General features: G+C 42.6%; 1 protein-coding gene across 1 annotated transcript; it reads right to left on the bottom strand.

The window, feature by feature from the left end:
• Positions 1-333: 333 nt before the first annotated feature.
• Positions 334-15,045, bottom strand: LETM2 (leucine zipper and EF-hand containing transmembrane protein 2). Its single transcript, XM_032774585.2, has 11 exons — positions 14,856-15,045; positions 13,923-13,996; positions 12,406-12,853; positions 11,636-11,779; positions 8,987-9,124; positions 7,894-8,097; positions 6,810-6,929; positions 5,666-5,782; positions 4,336-4,425; positions 3,377-3,451; positions 334-2,887 (listed from the first exon to the last, which is right to left on the bottom strand). The coding sequence occupies exons 2-11, from the start codon at positions 13,967-13,969 to the stop codon at positions 2,837-2,839; spliced, it is 1,434 nt and encodes a 477-aa protein (XP_032630476.1). The 5' UTR covers positions 13,970-13,996; positions 14,856-15,045; the 3' UTR covers positions 334-2,836.
• Between the last annotated feature and the right edge of the window lie 4,598 nt (positions 15,046-19,643).

Here is a 19,643-nt window from a genome sequence, read left to right as displayed (position 1 = left end):
CATCATTCAATGCCTGTGCAAGTTCCTTCCCCATCTGAACTTATGGGTACAAATTGGGGACCTGCATGGACACTCTAAGCTTAATTTAGCTTAGATCTTGTAACTCTGCCACCATCCAGAAATTTTAGTGTCTGGAGCACTTCTGTCCCCCAAAACCTTCCCCTCCCTGGGCAGCCTTGAGAGGCTTCACCAATTCCCTGGTGAACAGAGATCCAAACCCCTTGGATCTTAAAACAAGCAGAAATTAACCACGTCCCCCCTCCTTTCCCCCCACCAATCCCTGGTGAGCAGATCAATCCTCTTGGATCTTAAAACAAGGAAAAATCAATCAGGTTCTTAAAAAGAAAGCTTTTAATTAAAGAAGAAAGGTAAAATCTCGGTAAAAATCGGGATGGAAAATACTTTACAGGGTAATCAAATTCGTATAGCCCAGAGGAACCCCTCTAGCCTTAGGTTCAAGTTAAAGCAAACAGAGGTAAAATCCTTCAGTAAAAAGAACATTACAAGTTGAGAAAACAAAAATAAAACTAATCCCCCTTGCCTGGCTGTTATTTACAATTTTGAAACATGAGAGACTGGTTCAGAAGATTGAGAGCCTGGATTGACATCTGGTCCCTCTCAGTCCAGAGCGAACAACTAGCCAAACAAAGACTTCCCTCCACCAAATTTGAAAGTATCTTGTCCCCTTATTGGTCCTCTGGTCAGGTGTCAGCCAGGTTTACTGAGCTTCTTAACTCTTTACAGGTAAGAGAGACATTAACCCTTAACTATCTGTTTATGACAGCCTGTCCCCACAACAGCACTATTATTTATTTCCCCATTTATTAGGGAACCAGCCGTTGAGTGGCACAGAGTTGTTTACCTTATTAATTCATTGATTCCCCCCTCCTCCCCATTGTAACCATGGTTTTGTCAGGCTAGCTGGTGTGTTTGGAACAGAGCTGCTTCTTCTTGTACCACAAGTCTGAATTTGAGAAAGTTGGAAAAAGAACATTAGATTCAATTATCATATTCTGACCCCACTACAGATGTCACCAGCCCTCTTTCACTGCTATTTACACTGACTTCAGGATGACCAACACCACAGCTATTTTAGTGACTTGACCCCACCTATGCCTTGGGAGTGATGAGGGGATGAAAGGAGAAACAGCCAATGGTTTAGTTTTTGTGGAGAGAGTTTTTTTGCAGATGTAGTCTGGGGTCTCTCTAGTTCAAATGATCCTTGCCAGTTCTCATTATCAAAGACACAAGCAAGTGGCTAAAGGTTCCTCTGCCCTTGTCTAACAAAGTGCAATGATGACCATCAGCCAGATATCCTTACTAAAATAACCAAAGGAGAGGCTGATGCTGGAGCAGCAGGGCATTTATTAGAATTACACTGGTTTTCTGTTACCACTAGCAAGACACCACAGCTGTTCATCTTCATATAACATTTGCATTAGCAAAGCAGAGATTTGTATCACCCTGGTACATGGGGTTTACTAACCAAGAATACAGTACAATTGTAATATGGCCCCCACCAGAGTTGGTTCTGCTTTACAAAAAAGACCTTGGTGTAATGAATTGTAACATGCTGATAATGCCTAAATGAGCTGATTATTGCTTTAGCCAGGTGATGGTTCCAATGACTCAGGCTGACTCACATTGTACTCAGCATCCACGTCCACTTTTAATTTTACAGTAATCAGAAATATCCAGGTTCAATATATCCATAAAATGAGCAAATTTTAACCATTTACAGGTACAGGAGGCTAAAATTAAATCATAACCCCCCCCCCTTTTCAATCTCTTCCTATACAATCTACCAGGAAGATAGTTACCACTGAAATATACAAAGAACTGTTTTAAAAAAGTATTCCACCAGTATTCGTCATTGAGTAGTTTTAAGAATCAGATGATTAGATTTTAAAAGACAAGTCTGATCTCAGACTTCATTTTAAAACAACAACACAGTTTAATTTGAAAGCTCAGGTCATTGCCATTCTGCACATTTCCTAGCAAGATGCTGCCACGTAAAAGGCATGTTTGCAAGTTTGTGCTAGAATGGTGTTTGGGACCCTGGCAGACTTCATGCTGCTGCCAACTGTGGGCAGAAAGTAGGCACAGCATGCAATGGAGTATGCTCTCTTTAAACAAGGAAAAAAGAGCAGCAAAACCTCTCTCAACTGTTATTCTCTCAATCTCCCCATTGAAGATACTGCAGGCCTTTCCTCTTTTGTCTCTTCCAGCGCACTGTTTATTCTCCTCAGTGAAAACCTGACAGCAACTCATGTTAGTTTAATTGTAACTGCTAGATGAACCAGTCTGATCACAAGATATTAGTTAACAAATGGAGATTACCATGATAATCAAGGGCTTGTGGTCTATACAAATTGCTTCAGCAGTCAAGCCAAGCCATGTTTGCGTGGCAAAGCTCCTGCACAGGGTTCCACAATGTGGATGAGGGATATTTTTATTGAAGCACCAAACCCAGTCCATGTCTGCTCTCCAGCCCTTCATAAAAATTAAATGCTGCCTTACTAAAGAGCACAAATCCTAACTGTAGGACATACAGCCATGCGATAAGTTACAGCTTAGAGCATTTTAATAGACGTATTTACATATTTACAATATAACTTAATTTATAGAGGGTATTTTAAATGGGATGTGTCCTTTATATGGTCTCGCTGCTAATAAAACAATCTGGAATTGATTGATAAGGCCCCCTGGGCACAGCTGAAAGCCCTCGTGTGGGAGGGAGCCTGCCAACACACTGCTCACCCAGTCACTGGGTTAGACGAGGAATGGGGTCTTCCTCTGTCAGTGCCCTTGATCCATGGTCCTTGCTGGCGCAGGGCTAGACTCCATTGGCACTGGCCTTGCTGCTCTGAGATGCCTCTATTTTGGTCTGGGGTAAGAGAAAATTATAGGCTTAAAAAAAACCCAATAGCAGTCCAAATGTGTTCATTAACATTCAATAAAGACTAAGATTTTCAAAGCAGTTTAGGGTGTTGAGATACATCTTCCATTAAATGAACCCAAATCCATTAAGAATTATTGATGTGGGAAAAGAGTGGTTTTGGCAGACAGCTTGTGTTTACCTATTAAAATACCATGTGTTTGCTGGTCTTGTTTCAGATTTCTCCAGTTAGGCTAAAGAACATTATTCTTCCTTTTAATGAAAAAACTCAGACCAAAATTAACAAACTTAGGTGCCTAATGTTAGGTTCCTAATCCCATATTCAGACAGCTAGATAGAAGTTAAGGGTGCATGGATTTCCCATTGTAGAAGGAATTGGCAAGCTCTCTGCAGTTCTTCAGATCTTTTAAAAGGCTCAATCTAGAACTTCCTTAGTTAAACCCACAAAACCTGGCCCAGGTCTGCCTCAGAGCTCACCTCTCCTGGAGGAGGCTTGACAGATACGCCAGGGACTGGTAACTTCTCGGATGCCTGTGATATAAATTCTTCTCCCTTCAAGAGAAAAATATAAAAGATGTTTTAACAATTATAGAATTAAATCAGAACATGGAAGAGGTCTACTTGGGCCCCAGACAGACCACTTCCCTGCCAGAACACAGTAGTTCCCTGCAATGCACTTCTAATTTTAATGTTAGATGCTGGGGATTCCATTTCTTCACTTGGGAGACTATTCCACAGACAAAATCTATTAGGAAATTTTTCTAGTTTTTAAACTTAAGCTTTTCCTTTCTGAACTTCAGTTATTACTGCTATTTGACTCCCTTGTATCACACTAAATCACTCATCGCAACTTTGGTCATCAGACCTTCCTGAACTGGCTTGCCTGGCTGCATGCAGAGTTTCACATGCTAATCTGCCCCCAACTCCTCCAATTCTTGTGGCTAACACCCTCAGGAAAAAGTCTTCTGGGGAGGAGCTTATAACGTGATTCAGAATTTAACCATCCTCTCACAGGTGACATGCGAGCAGAAGTAGCAGCATGTGACTGTCTAATTTACAGAAAAGGAGTTTGAATAACTAAGGATCTCAGAAGTGCTCTCCTGCTGGAAGTTGGTGGTGATTTTGTTTTGAACTGTCAGCAGCGTTTCCAGCACTTGTGCAAGAAGTTATGCCACTGCAGCTTCCTCTGCCTTTTCAACATCCTCTCCTTCCTTGGCAAAGGAAGCACTGCTGTTACAACAGTGTGACAGACAGACAAACTTGCCTATCCCAAGAGTTTCTATTCCAGGGCACTATTCAGAGATACTAGCTAAGGATGCTGGACTAAAAGGCCACCAGCTTCCATACTATGCTAAGGTATGTTCACACTCATACTTCCCAAGCCTGCAGCATTTCATATAAATCTGATACTCATTTGTAAAAAGTCATTTTCTAACCTTTCTTCTTTGCACAATGGGTGCAGAATCCACTAAGGTTTCTTTAGGCTCAAGAACTGTTGCTTCTGCAGCAGCGTCACTAACCCGAACCTAAGGAAAAAAAAATAAACAGCTCAAAATTGCTGTTCATATTTTATGCAGATTATGAGGAGACTCAAGGCCAGTAAGTATCTGGGCAAAAGTTTAGTTATTTAGCACCATGTGTCTTGCATTGTTCAGGTTCAATCTCAATCCAAGTCTGCTTTTCAAAAACAATTAGAACATTAATAAGAAAAATGCAAGCAAAAAAGAACTCACCTACGCATTTGACACATCTGTCTGGGTAGAAATCTGTCCAATTTGCATAATGGGTATATGCTTCACACAATTATTTATACTGCAAGAGTGCCTAAAGCGTGCCAGGAACTGTAGAGATATAGGAAGACTGAGTCCCTGGATAGATTTTCAGTGATGCTAAGTACTCAACTCCACCTGAAGTCAACTGAAGCAGTGAGTGCTCAGCACCTTTGCAAATCAGGCCCCTAGTCAGTTATTTAGACACTTCAAATACACCAGGCAGGTATTTTCACCTCAAAGATCAAAACTCAAGTTTGGCAGCTTGGCAGTTATATTAAACCCAAAACCAAGTCTATGAATGTAACAGGACACTGGAGGAAGCACTGGACTACTAAAAACGGCTAGACTGCTGCTGTGCTGAGACCACTGCCTATCACGCTGACCAATATTGTCTCATTCTTTCCCTGTGCCCTGCTCATAAGCCTATCTGCATTCATCTGTTGTCTCCTCTTATACTTACCTTGTAATCTCTTTGCGGCAGGACTCTTATTTTTGTTCTGGGTTTATAGAGCACCTAGCAGAATGGGGTCTGGGTCCATGACTGGGGCTTGTAAGTGCTCATCGTACAATTCATTTTCTAAAGTGACAGTGCAATTACTATTGTTTCTAATATGTAAGCTGCTCCCCCAAAGTGTTTCATTTGGAATGGGAGCCCTAAAAACATTAGATGTTTTACCACAATCACAGTGTATTCATGTTAGTAAACTAGTCAGCATGCTGGAAGCTAAGACAACTGTAAAACTTTAGATACATTGTCTCTACAAAAGGCAGCTGGGAAAGGTCCCATTCGGCTTGAGGACACCAAGCTGGCACCAACTAGTCATCATGGTGAGCCTGCTGTTTTAGACAGGTGTCTAGTAGAGTGTATGGCAGGACATGCACTGTGTATGACTGAGGCCTGGTGAGTAACTGAATCCTTCATTTGTGATCCTTATGTTCTTGTTTTGTTAAATAAGACCATGTCCTCAGGCTAACCGCTATTCAGCCCACTCACCTCACTCTGCGACACCTGAATAGGTTTCGGCTTCGGCTTCATGTCTATCAAGTACAAGGCGCGAGAAAGCAGCAGCAGAGAAGGAGGAACATTCTCCTTTAGATGTAGATCTAGCCACTGTAGAACATGGGGAGAAAGGAGGGAAAGAGGGTTATTGGTTCAGAAATCAACTGTTTAAACACCAATTCACTGAGGAGAATTCTCTAGCATTGTAAAGCACCCTTCATTCTGAAGGACTCCAGAGCATATGACAGATTAAGCTAATAGAGGTTCAAGTTGCCTACCTCTAGAGGTGAAAGGCAACAGCTATTTACCAGCTCTCAGCAGGAATAAACAGTTTCAAAGGGCAGTGAAGATTCCTGCATCCAGCTGAAGCTGGAGAAAAAGTCTGGAAAGGTAGACTAGTTACTTACATAGAAGTTGACTGCAAGACTGGTGTTAACATCCCTACTTTTGAAAGACTGCCATAGGTAAATTAAGTGTTCAAGCTTCTACTTCACGTTTTATCCAAAATACAGCACCTGCAGCAACCGTGGCCCTGACCCCAGGCAGAATAAGGCCCTAATACGGAGTCCCAGGGATGGGAGGAGGGAAGTGCCACATGTAAATAGCTGCCACCACTACTGGCAATTTTAAAATCAAGATCAGATATTTTTCAAAGAGATCTGCTCTAGGAATTATTTTGGGGACAGTCTCTGGCCTGTGTTTTGTAGGAGGTCAGATCACAAATGGTCCCTGCTCACCTTGGAATCTGTGAATCCCTATACAGACAAGTTACAATGTCTCATTATCTGCCCCATTCCAGCACTGTCTTCTTTTAAATAGACAAGGCCTTTGCTGCTCTAGTGGTTTAAGGAATCCCCTGGGTTCTTGTGTCCTGTTCCCAACAGGAATTTGCACTTGGCACTCAGCCACCATCTTTTTCAACTAGGCCTTAGCATAAGTGGTATGTTTTGTGTTTTTACAGTTAAGTTATGCAAATGAGGATCAATAACAAAACAGTGGCATCAATCTTCAGGGCAAGGCCAACCATCTGTCAAAACGAGTTTATTTGATGACTGAACATCTGACATGGTCTCTAAGTAAAATATAAACTCTGGCTGCAATGTTCCAAGACTTTAGTAGCAGGCAAGGCCCTACTTGCCTGACTAAGTTGTTCTTTCAGCTGTTCCTCTGTGAGACCCAGTGATCGCATTCCTCTGGCCCTGCATGCACTCTGCAGTTCGGATACACTTAGCCCATTAACACCTTCCTTAGCAATCATCTGAAAGGAAAAGGAACATTCACAAATGCAGGCCTCCAGAAGCCCAAACCCTAGTTTATTCACGAAGTCTGGTACCAAAGAGATGCCTGCTTGCACTGGAGGGGAGGAGAAAATAAACAAAGGAAAACCTATTGATACCAAAACTGGGATTCAGCAGACATCCCGTCTGTGACTGCCCAACTGCATGCCAAACACAGCTAAAGGCGAGGGATAACCTTGGGCCTGATCCTCCAAACACTTACTTACACGTGAGTAACTGCACTTGTGTGTGGCCCTACTGAACTGTAATGCAACCACTCACAGGGTAAAGTAGCTCACATGCATAAGGATTTTCAGGATTGGGCCTTTATTTGTAAAAATGGACCTATCGTTCCATATACTTAAGTCAGAGGTAGCCAGGAGCCACTTAGAAATTATGCTGTGACATAACTAATTAACAAAAAGCCTCCAAATCCTTCGAGTCTCATAGTGCCAGATTTCCTAATTTATCATGCTCCCAAGCTTGGACAGCAACAGGAATGAGTTGGCATCAGTGCACTCTAAATTCAGAATGCTAGTTATGTAATAGAAATGGCCCAAAATGTCTATAGAAATAAGTATGATAAAATTGAAGTAGTATAAGAGATGGGGCTCCGCAATCATTCATTGCTACAGGCTACCTTCTTAATTCTTAACAGCAAGAGAGTCTCCTCTGAGATGCTCCTTGGTAGAGCTGATAGAAGGCACTGGAGGGCTGAACTGCCAACACTCTAGTTCCTTAGAGTCTCTCATGGGATAATCCTCCTCTTATAAATAGTAAGATCACTCCTCTCCCTGTTAATGTGAGCAGCATACCTAGAATACCAGATAGGCAAACTGCAGCTCAGAGAAAGGAAGTGACTTGCAGAATCAGAACTAGAACCCAGGTCTCCTGTACTAACCATCAGATCACACTGCATCTGTGCTATTTGTTTTAGTCTCTTACTTCATCATCTGCTTTTATAGACCTGAGCTGCATTAAAAGCTGGAAGCGGAGTAGGTTATTGGTGCCAATGGGCTGTAGTTCGAGCAGTTTGCAGAGGGCTACCAGTTGTGGCCGTTCTAAGTGTTCAAGGGTCAGCTCATCTTCAAAGAGCTTGGAGAAGCGTACAATCTCCTGGGTGCTGGGCTGGTGGCCAGCATGACGAACCTGCGCAACAAAGCCAAGGCATCAGATAGGAATATACCTCAAAAGCCACTAGCAGTGCTGGAAACAGAAACTAGGCATCCTGAATCCAGTCCTCACTCTAACACCCCCCCCAAATCATTTCATTTTAGCGCTTTTTGCTGGTGGCCACTAAACTACTATTGTTCAAACCTAGGGTCTGAAAATAGAATACTATTTCTAATGTGCTCTGAGAATGGCCACTTGAAGAACTTCACTATATGAAGAGTTTTTCTGCTGGTTAAAATGAGAATTAAGATAGACAGTAACTTATCTGGACACAGGCTCCCCCAGGCAGTGGGGTTCACAGGGACACAGGTTCACAAGGCTTCCCCAAGGCAGTGCCCACGAAAGGGCAATCAGTTTACTAATATCTCTCAGCATTTTTACATGCCTGGTAGCAAGGCTCTGCCAGCTTTCAAGTTTCAACAGCAAGCACAACAGCTGCAGCTTTCTTACAGATAGATGGACAGGAACAACTTTCTTTCTCCATTTACCATTTGTTTTAAAACAAATAGACCATCACCACCCACTGAAACTTGTAATCAAGAAATTGCAGCTTCTCTAATCCTGGGTTTGTCAGATAAGTTTGCCAGTGCAGTTACAGTTCACAGAAAGGTTTAACAGCAATATCATGATTGTTTCTGTACAGGTTACAAAACATTTCACACACACAGGAAGCTGGGTGAGAATATAATCTGTTAATCTAGTTTGCAAGATTGCTTTGCAGATTTTTGTGTCAGACAAATCCCATACTTCCTTATCTCCCAGCAAAAGACCCTTCAAAGTTGTATCTACCCACCGTGCTGCCCAGCTACACAGGACTGCAAATACCTTTTCTAGTCCCTCCATCTTATTTTACTGTTTGCTGTACCTGTTGCACATAGGAAGAGAACTGCTTGGTGGCCTCTCCCGTATTTGCTTTGTTCCTTTTGGCCATCTCAGCAATAGTCTCCTGCAGGAATTTTGCAAGCTCTAACGTGGCACTTAGTTTCTTTTTCTGTTTTTCTTCCTTAATTTAAGAAACAAAAAGTAGTTAGAGGTTCAGATTGAACTCCAGGAAAGAGAAGGTTGGGATACATTTCCTTCCTTTTTTTACCTCAGGCCTTGGGTTAATTACCCCTACACCTCTCAAAACCTAACTTACTTTTCATCATTGCTGCTGACTACTCTGCACTTTGGTTTGGATAATTAAAGTACATGCATCAGTTTTAATCCCGCTTACTAGACAGATGCTGTAAATACAAGTTTTTTTACTGAATAGTCTTCATAGAAATATAAGTTCTGTTATATTGTGTGTGAAAGCAAGAGTAAGCCTAGATTTTGAGCTAGGATGACCTGATAATAAACCTCCAAGAATCCTATGGTTAATATTAATAAGCTCAGTTATAACAAAGATTGTGTCATTGTTACTGTAACTTTCTTTTGCATCCAAACAGTGTTTTAAATCCATGTGGTTTGAGGTTAGAAGAGTGTATTTACTAGGCCATTAAAGTATCTCTAATATTGGCTTGATCATAATAGCAGGAAACACACCACACTGGACCACATGGACAGGGGACAATTTGCACATAAACCAGTAGTGCTGAAATTTCAGCAAAACCTGGTAACGTGAACCCCATTCTGCCAGTCACTCTGCCTCACTAATTGCTAGGAAAATGATTTTGATACAGAGAAACCAAACATGGATGAGTGAAGAGAGGAAAAACCCCCCCAAAGGTGATATATATAGGTTTGCATCCCTCTTTTAAAGTCAGCCTTGTTCTGGTTGGAGCCACTAAGTATAAAGAGTGAACAAGGTCACTTTGCATGCCATGTACTGACCGATCAATAAGAGAGCAATCACAGGGAACCACAGACTTCAAGGTCAGAAAGGACCATTATGATCATCTAGTCTGACCTCCTGCACAATGCAGGCCACAGAATCTCACCCACCCACTCCTGTATCAAACCTCTGTCTGAGCCATTGAAGTCCGCAAATCATGGTTTAAAGACTTCAGGGTGCAGACAATCCTGCAGCAAGTGACCTGTGCCCCACGCTGCAGAGGAAGGTGAAAAACCTCCAGGGCCTCTGTAGCTCTGCATGTGTGAATCCATGAGTAAGAGTGTTTGACCCAGTTGCACAGAGAGGCAAGGCTGAACTGATTTACATTTGTGGGTGCTAATCAACAGTTGCCCATGTGGTAACAAAGACGTTTTGATTAGTTAGTATCAGACACTACGGCAAGTGACCCAGATTTCAGACGTTATCAGCTGCAAAAGAAGTGAGCTAATAGTGGGCAGAAAATACCCCAGTTGTACGATATTGACGAGGGCTGAGAAGTTGATAGGGCTAATGTGCCACACAGAACTAGCCTTTATGGTTTCAGGTGGTTTTGGTTGAAGAATAAAAGGCAAATTCTGCCCTTGGAAATATAGGAAATCCCCATGAAAGTCAATGGAAACTGTCTACATATATGACACCAGCATTCTGGCCCAAGTTGATCTCCTCCTTTCTTAAGGATCCATCAATGTTTTGGTTAAGTGAAAACCTAACAGTATTTAACTCCTGCCTTCACACTCTCAGCATGTTTGATCCACTGGCTCTGCCTTTGAGCCATAAGGGGCACCTGATTAAAATGATCCTATGCAGACCCTTCATTTTCTGTGGCTATCTAACCAAACATAGGTAAGGTTTCTATTTCAGGGCCAATCATTTAGTCTGAAAGAAGTGACAAAGAGTCCTGTGGCACCTTATAGACTAACAGACGTATTGGAGCATAAGCTTTTGTGGGTGAATACTCACTTTGCTGGATGCAATCCACGAAAGCTTATGCTCCAATACATCTGTTAGTCTATAAAGGTACCACAGGACTGTCGCTTTTTACAGATCCAGACTAACATGGCTACCCCTCTGATACTTCATCTGAAACATTATTCTGAACTGGAAGGGGAAAAAAATAGAATACCTCCAAACTATCAAGGATGGAAGAAAGAAATTGGGAGAGGAGACAGGAAAGAGATAAAGAGAGCCCACTCTGGGCACAATACTTGTTAAACCTTTCAGTTCTCTTGTACTACTCCTGTCTTCAATCAGTTATCACATGTCCTTGCTGCAGACCCCTTCTATCTATCCACTTCTCTGACCCTAATCACTCTAATATCCGAGTGCCTCACAATCATTTATGGATTTTATCCTCACAGTATTATCCCCTTAAAGAAAAGAAAAAACAAACAGAGACACAGGGTAGATTAAGTGACTTGGCCAAGGTCATAGAAGAAGTCTGAGCAAGGAACTGAACCCAGGTCTCCTGAGTGCTCTATCTACTGACTAGACTAATCTTCCTACACTTGCTTAGCCTCACTACTCCATGAGGAGTACTGAAGAACAATTAAATGTGGCATGCTGTTTAGTCAGATTCTAGCAGTATGGCTCAGGCTAGTTGATATCCCAATATACTTCTAGAGTTGCCATCCACAGTCCTAGTTAATGGAGTCTGAATTATTGAAGCAGTCTGCTTTCTCAACAGCTCGGTACACAAACCTTTTTTGATTCTGTCTCAAAAGTTGAGGGCAACATTTCAGGAAAGAGTTTCAGAAATACAGGTAACAGGAACTCCATGAAGGGCACAATGATGAACACCAAGAAGGGAACCAGTCGGAAGAGATCAGCACATGTCCTCAGTAGCTGAAGAAAGGCATTGCAGGAGTTATTTTTCATTTTACAGGCACCAAAGAATACCTATTTTAGGCCCAATTAATCAAGGCTTTCTACAGGCGATCTTAGTGCAAGAATTACCACTCATTTAGATAACCCAGGTGCTTTTCAGCATGGTATCTAAACTTAGGACTTATCACATGGCCTCTGTATCAAAGGAATTTATAGTGCTTTTAAGACTGCATCTGTGTACTTTGAACAACTACTCTGGCCACTTTAAAGTACCACAGCAATCATCCCCCTTGTCCAAAGTCTTGCAGAAACTGATGGGCCACAGAGATTGAATGTTCCTCTCATTTCAGAGAAGTCCTCCTCAGGATAAGGATGAGTCCTCCCCAGGATAAGGATGAGGCAGAACCCAGGGGACCAGTGTTGCCACTGCTTGTGCTGTACTAGTTATGGAAAATATATAGAGTATTACCCTTTTATAGGCATTAAATTCACATGAAAGGTTTAAACAGACATCCATATTTGACCTCTATTCAAAGAGAGTTTGGAAACTGAACTGACCAGTTTCTTTGGTTACCTTAAGATTTTTGACACATCAGCGTAGCAAATTAGCACCAATGTGTTTGTGCAAGGTAGTTCATACTCACCCTTCGCCTCTCTCGTCTAGTGAGAACCTGACCATGTAGCAGCCTCCATACCATCCTGGCAGCGACCTTTGTGTCAATCCAAAGCAAGTGGAATCCATTGTAATAATGTTTCAGTTCATCCATAATTCTTTGGCGTAAAGACTTTTTCCCCACACCAGTCTCTGTGCTTTGGTCTGGCAGAGTTTTAGCATGCTCACTGTCCTGGTTTATTGTCCTTTGGTGCAGCTGAGATTTATCTTGGAGCTCTTGATGCCAGTAAGCAGAGGTGTGCAGCGTTCGCACTGCTTTAGTTCGTAGTCCAGAGGCCAGCTGTGTGCAGTACAGTAACTGCTGGTTTTCAGAGTCTTTCATATAAATTCGGTTTAAATGAGAATCCACTAGTTGGACAACAACTGATGAGGAATATGGAGAACAGCTGGAGTGCACAAGAAGATGAGGGCCTCTGAAACTGAAGAGAAGCTAGTTACTTTCAGCATGTAATTCTCTGCTGCAGTTAATTACCAAAGTTAACCACTTTGTTTGACTTTATGTTCTTAGCTTCAAATTCATCACCCAGAATCTTCTTATAGACTTGCCCAGTTTGTGGGAGCAGATTTTAGCTGAGGTTGAAACACTTAAAGTTTTTGCATTATTCTAGCTGATGAGCTGTTCTCTCAAAGGAGCAACTCAGTATTTCAGTCCATTTCTTATAAGCACCATTTGATTAATGAATATGACAGAAGAATTTTACCCAATCACAGCCCAAGGGTAAAAAACAAAACAAAACCCTTATCCCCATCACACCACCACAGCCAGGCTACTTCCTTGAACATTTCTCATATTTTCTTATGTTATCTACAGCCCCAGTGGGATGCCCCTGGTATCACAAAGAGGCAGGGCTTTGGAGCGGAGCCCGGAGCTGGAGCACAGAGCAGCTCCGGAGCAGTGGAGCTGCAGGGTTTTGCCTGGAGTTTGCTCCGGAGCCGGAGCACAGCTCCAAAGCCCTGCAGAGAGGCTTGTTAAACACCAGGGAAGGAGGTTTTACATTATGATTTTTAATCTTATCTTGTATAACACGAATAAGACTTCTCATATTAGTATGTACTATGGCAACTACCAGAGCCTTTCTAATCAAATCTCTCCATTTCATTCTGACATTTAACCAACCACAAAATCAATTCAGTATGTGGAATATAAAGAGACCGAACTCTCTCTCAAACTAAGATTAAACATTTGGTTTCACCTCATGTAGCCTCATTTACAACAGCAAGCCTGTTTTGAATGAAAAATTAATTGCTGCATACACTTCTTACCATGCCCCAGCACTAAAACAAAGCATCAGTCACCTGAAGAAATTAACCATCACTATGGCAACTGTGTTATCAAGCTCTTATCAGACAAAGCTTTATTGGGATGTTTTACACAGAAGTGGCTACCATTTGAATATACTTCAGAGAACTAAAGATGCAAAAGTACTAGAACAAACCAAAAATCTTACATAGTAAAATACAATTTTAAAGTAAGCTTTCGTTTCTTACCTTGACCTGGCTATTGCAAGGACTATGTTACAGCTGTAGAACGCCATGTTGCCTGGGAATTAGAATTGTATGTTCTGATACAAAAGAGCAGATGAACAAAAATATTTACATGGAAAGAGTTAGTTTAACTTTAGATTCACTCAGTTAGAGCAGTGCTAAAACTGATGACAACTGCCTTCTATTCATGGTAGATATACCCATACCCTCCCACTACTCCAAAGATGCGGGAAAAGATATCAGTGCTCTCTGTAATCTTCAGCTAGCTCTGGACAAGACATAACAGATCAGACTTTTCACTGAATTAACATTCCAGGCTGTCACCATAACAAGGTGCAGTGTGTAAGAGTAATCTGACACCACCTCACTAACATGCACACTGCTGGAGAGCTCACTCATTGCTTTCTCAGAAGTACAGGAGTGGTGAGTGAGTTTCCCCTGGCAGAGGCATAGCGGAGCAGGCATTCAGTACAGAAAAGTTCCCGATCCTTTGGCTCTACACTGTTCCTTTCCCGGGAGGATCCCAAAGCACAAGTATGATTCCCACCTTATACACCACGAAGTGACTTGTCCAAACGGCCTCATTGACAGAACTAGGGAAGAGAACCCAGGAGTTCTGCTTCTGCTTCCCATCCCTTTGCTCTATTCCCCCGCCGGCCCGGCTCCTCTTCCTCGGCTGGGAGCTGAACCCAGGAGTCCGGACCCTCCCGTTTTTGTCACCCCCTCCCCGCGGCCTGGCCTGGCCCGGCTGGCTCCCCTGTCAGGCGCAGCGAGGGGCCCCTGCCTGCGGGCGGACCGCAGGGCCCCTGGGGGGGGAGGGACCCAACCCCGTGACGGGCTCGGAGATGACCACAGGGAGCTAGGGCCGAAGGGCTGGCGAGGGCGGACTAGGGAACCCGTGGGCCGAGGTCCCCCGTGGCTACCAGGACCACTCACCTCCTTCTCGGGGCTCCGTTCCGCCCCTCCTCCCGCTGCCTCAGTCCGCCCAGACCCTTCCCATCACCCCATGCGGCCGGAAGCAGACGGCCGCTCTACTCCCTAGCTCGAAGGTGCCGTTCCCCTCCCAGACTCCGCCCCTTCGGTGGTAGCCAACGCTGGCGCAGGACTCAGTAGGAGGGGGCCGGTCGTGAGCCAGCCAATGGGAGCGTACAGCTAGGAGTGGGGGCGGGACCTGCCCGGATGTGCCCGCCCCTTCTTCCGAACTGTCTCCGCCCCACCCCTCTATTGACCCTGGGCCTTCTGCTGGTGGGCCCCATGCTCTGCCTTTTCCATGGGGAAGGGATGCTGTGTGATGTCAGGATGATGCCATTGGTTGTTACCGTGGAGACAGGTGTGACATCACTCACAGGCCTAAGACAAAGGCTAGGTTTTGGTTACACTTCTTCAAGCTGCAGGGGTCGCAGCCCTGCCCCCACCTCCTGAGATCTCTGGCTCTGACAGGTGCTGGAGCCCATTGCACTGTGCTCCTTCCCTGGTCTCCGCCCTGACTGCTAGGGGAGAGGCCTTGGCTGCCACAGCCCCACTGGCCTGCAGGGAATTCGTTCCCAGGGGTATGGCTCGTGAGTCTTGCTCACATACTCATGGTCCAAGTGATCACCCTCTTGGGGGTTGGGAAGGGATTTTCCCCTGGGTCAGTTTGGCAGAGGCAATGCGGTTTTTTCCCCCGTTCCTCTGTAGTATGGGGCCCATGTCGCACGGTGGTTTGAACAAGAGTAAATGGTGGATTCTCTGTAACTTGAAGTCTTTAAATCAAGATTCAAGGACTTCAGTATCTCAGCCAGAGGTTAGGGGTCTAATACAGAAGTGGGTGCATGACATCCTGTGGCCTCCAATGTGCAGAGGTCAGACTTGGATGATCACGATGGTTCCTTCTGGCCTCAAAATCTATGAGTCTATGCCTGTCTTGAACCATGCTGGACCACCTACTCACTGCTGCCCCTCTCCTTGTTGTCTGCTCTATAGGGCCTTCTGCTATACTAGTCTGTTTCCCCTTACCCACTCCCCCCGACTCTCTTCCACTCCCTGACCCTCTGCATGCCCCTATTCCACGAAATGAGCACAAAAGTCCCCACCTTTCTTATGATATAGAAACACAAACTGACTCACCTCCAAATCCTACACATTTGCAAAAGCCCTCAAGAAATGTCCCTAGGCACACACTCCCACCTCTCAATATTAGTATGTGCAAGTTCCCATTCATATGTGCTCATGAAAACTCCACAAGCTACATGTAATAGTCATGGTTAGAGGAGCCTGGGAAGTTTCCATCAAAACAAAATTTCTGTGAAAAACAGGAAAAAAATGTTGAACTTCTGTTTTCTGCTCAACTTTATTTATTATTACTGTTATTATTTTTGACCATTATATTTTCAAGGTGCCTTACAAACATTAACTCAGTCATTCAGGAGCTTCCTCTGAAAAAGTATCTCCTTCTGCTGAACAAGCATTAAAACAGAGGAACTCCTCTGTGTGCATCTCTTTACTTATTGTTATGTTGACTTATTTACATAGTGCCACGTGTGTGAGAGATGAGCTCTACAGACATGTATGAAGACAAAGTCCTGGGAAGAAGTGATTTTTCTGTTCTACACTGGCTGTTGCTGGATCCTACAAAGTCTTGGCTTAAAGTTTTCAAAATCATTGCTTTAAAGGTGACAAAAAGCATGTCAAGCAAATTAATGCTGACATTTAAAATGTTTAATTAAGCTAAATGTTATATTCAGTACAAAATGTTTTTCATTTCTATGACATGGTCCATGTGCAGGATTTTCAGAGGTGAAAAGGTAATGGGGACCAGTGATTTATTTTTTAGTGTTTAACAAAACACCAAAAGCATCAGACAGTTTTCTTTAATTTTATATAGCAATGTGTTGCCTATATTTGAAGGATCTATGTTTAAATTATTGCACTTGATGTCTACATATAGCACATTATAAATTATATGAAGGGAGAGTGTAAGAAGAAAAAATATACATTAAAATAGACATTATTTTAGGTTGTGATCCCCCAAAATAAGTTTGTGTGGTATCAGGAATCAAAGGAATCTCAAGACAAATTTTAAGGGCTCCCCAAATTCTATAAATCAAGGAGGCATTTGGAGAGAATCTCCTCCTTGGCAGATGACAGAACTAGGGAGGTTACTCTGAATCTGTTCTGCATGTATAAGGATGACATAGTAAATATTAGAACATAATCTGAAATGCAAACTGCTATTAATCCACTAAACAAATTTACCAGCTAATGTCCAAACAAATGGTTTAAAAAGAGGTAGAAAGAAAGTACCTTAGTTTGGCCACTAGAGGTCTCTTTATGTCTGTGTTTATTCTCTCAACTGGTAAAGACATGTCTGCGAAGACCAGTTTTCCAGACATTTTAGATTAAAAAATACCAATCCATGTCTTACTCCTCTCCGCACAAAAAATCTTGGAAGCATTATGTTGGTATAGGCCTTTTAATACTAAAGCTTTACATTAAAACCTTCTGTAGTAGAACAAATCTTGATGGAATAAAGAAGGAAGTGACTAAGCATTCTTCCTGTCTTACATAGAGGAAGGTGTTTTTGCTGGAAGAGATATTCTGCCGAATTAATGTACAATAGTTATTGTACAAAGTACAACAACAATATGATACTGAGACTGACTGAGCAGCCAAACATAAATAATCCTGCACTCTGAAGTGATCAAGTGATGTTCGCTACATCATCCGAATAGTGGATTTTAATCTGCCATACTAGCTCTGAAGGTTCAGAGAAGTGAAAACACCCATCATGCCTTTCATTGCACAGGGTTTTCAGTATGGAGTTGTGGGTGGATATGTGCATGAATTCCTTCCTGATTTCACTACTCCTATATAGGGACAAAGTCTGTCCTCAGACGTACATGTATCTGAAATCAGTGGAAACTGATCTTAAAAATCTGAGAGACTGAACCAAAGCCCATTTAAATCAATGTCGATTTTCCATTTACTTAATGGGACTTAGATCAGGCCCTGAGAGTAGAAATTTGCTCTGCTCTATATGCTAAGATGCAGATATTGTTAGTTACAATGATCAGGTTGTTTAAAAAATCTAAATACAGCCTTTGATTGCAGGAGCACTTCCATCCCAACAAACCCAGCAATATGGCTTTGCTTGCTTGGTCACCCAACTAGTGGGCTATAATTTTTAGGTCCTTGCAGTTCTTCAGGGGATTGACTGGAAAGGAAAGCCCCTTTCAGTCCAGTATATAGAGCCCCCACAAGAATAGAAAAGAATCAGCAATGCTAAGTAAGACTCTTACATTTGGGTTGGTTATGCCCATTTAAGGACTGACTAGTTCTCAAATGTTCTGAGTTTCCAGCCTGTTGTTCAGAGACCCCATAGCACTGAAAGATTCACAGCTCTGGCTGTGTCACTCCTTCCTGTAAGAACATGTGGGACAGGGACTGTTACTTGCTATAAATGTGTACAGTGACTGGCACAGTGGTGCATCAAGCTTGATGCCTCTAGGCAATACTGTTCAAATATTAAATAATCCTTACAATCCACTGTACTTCTATGAAGAATAAAGATATGATGCTACGCACCTTCATCAGTGGAGTTCAAGTATGTTACAACATTAAGTCTCACAGTTCCCCTATGAGTTAGGGCTATATCATCTGTATTTTATAGAGAGGCAGAGTGGCTTGCCCAAGAACCTATAGAACGTCATTTGCAGAGAGAGTTACAGAAACTGGGAATCCTATCTGCTAGTCACCTGTTCTAACCACTAGACAATACTGCCTCACAACACAAACTACTCAGTAGATATTCTTGCCTATGAAGAAAAACAGGTACATTTCTGTAAGTGTGCTTACCTGGTCTGGATTTCAGTCCCTTGCTCTGTAAGCATTTTCCTGACCAACAAATGCTGTTAAAGGCCTTTGCTGGATTAGTGCAAGCATATCAACAACAATAAAAGATGAACGGGGAAAGAAAACCCTGTATTAGGAGATAGAGGAAAACAAGATTTCCTGTAAGTGTGCTGGTTAGTTGCCTAAAAAGCACTTAATACTAAATAAAAAAAATAAACAAAATGTAAATTCTCATCCTTTTTACTGACTAATTCAGCTGTGAGTCCATCAGCCTAGTGCTGCAGAATTTAAGGGAAGGGGAGGAAGGAAATCTTTTCTAGGTCAACTCCATTTTTGATGGCTGATTGTATTAGGTAGGAGGAGAATCATTTGTAAACGTGCCTTATTACAGTGTATTTTTTTCCAAAAGCCTAGACTCGGGAACTGTCTCATTTTTGTGGGCTGCAGCCTGCAGCCTTTGGGCAATAGGAAATGCAGTCAATTTTGAGACCATTATTCAGCCTTTGTTCAGTGACTTGTAAAACCCACATCGCTTCAACTTCCTCTTTCATGTTAGATCATGTGTCTCTTTTTCCAGTTCATTCATCTTGCTTCACTGTCTGATTTTTCTGGTAACAGGCATTGCGTTACCCTTCCATCTTGTATCTTTCTCATTCTCTCAGGTGATTTTCTTGCTTTCCATCCCCACCCCCCTTTTTTTGTTGTTGTTGCCTGTAAGGTGAAACTTAAATTTGTTAGTTGCAGGACAGAGATTTATTATGAGTGGATCAGTTTTGTATTTTCTTTGAACAGGAATCACTTTGGATTTGTGGAGGAGGGGAATTAATTGCAAACATTTTAATACATATATTTTCAGCCAAACTGAGACTAGAAGCTACTGCATATGACAGCATT

Source organism: Chelonoidis abingdonii, chromosome 2 (assembly GCF_003597395.2).
Source record: "Chelonoidis abingdonii isolate Lonesome George chromosome 2, CheloAbing_2.0, whole genome shotgun sequence".
NCBI lineage: Eukaryota > Metazoa > Chordata > Testudines > Testudinidae > Chelonoidis > Chelonoidis abingdonii.
Note: the sequence above shows the minus strand (reverse complement) of the source record. Positions and strands in the feature narration are given on the sequence as shown.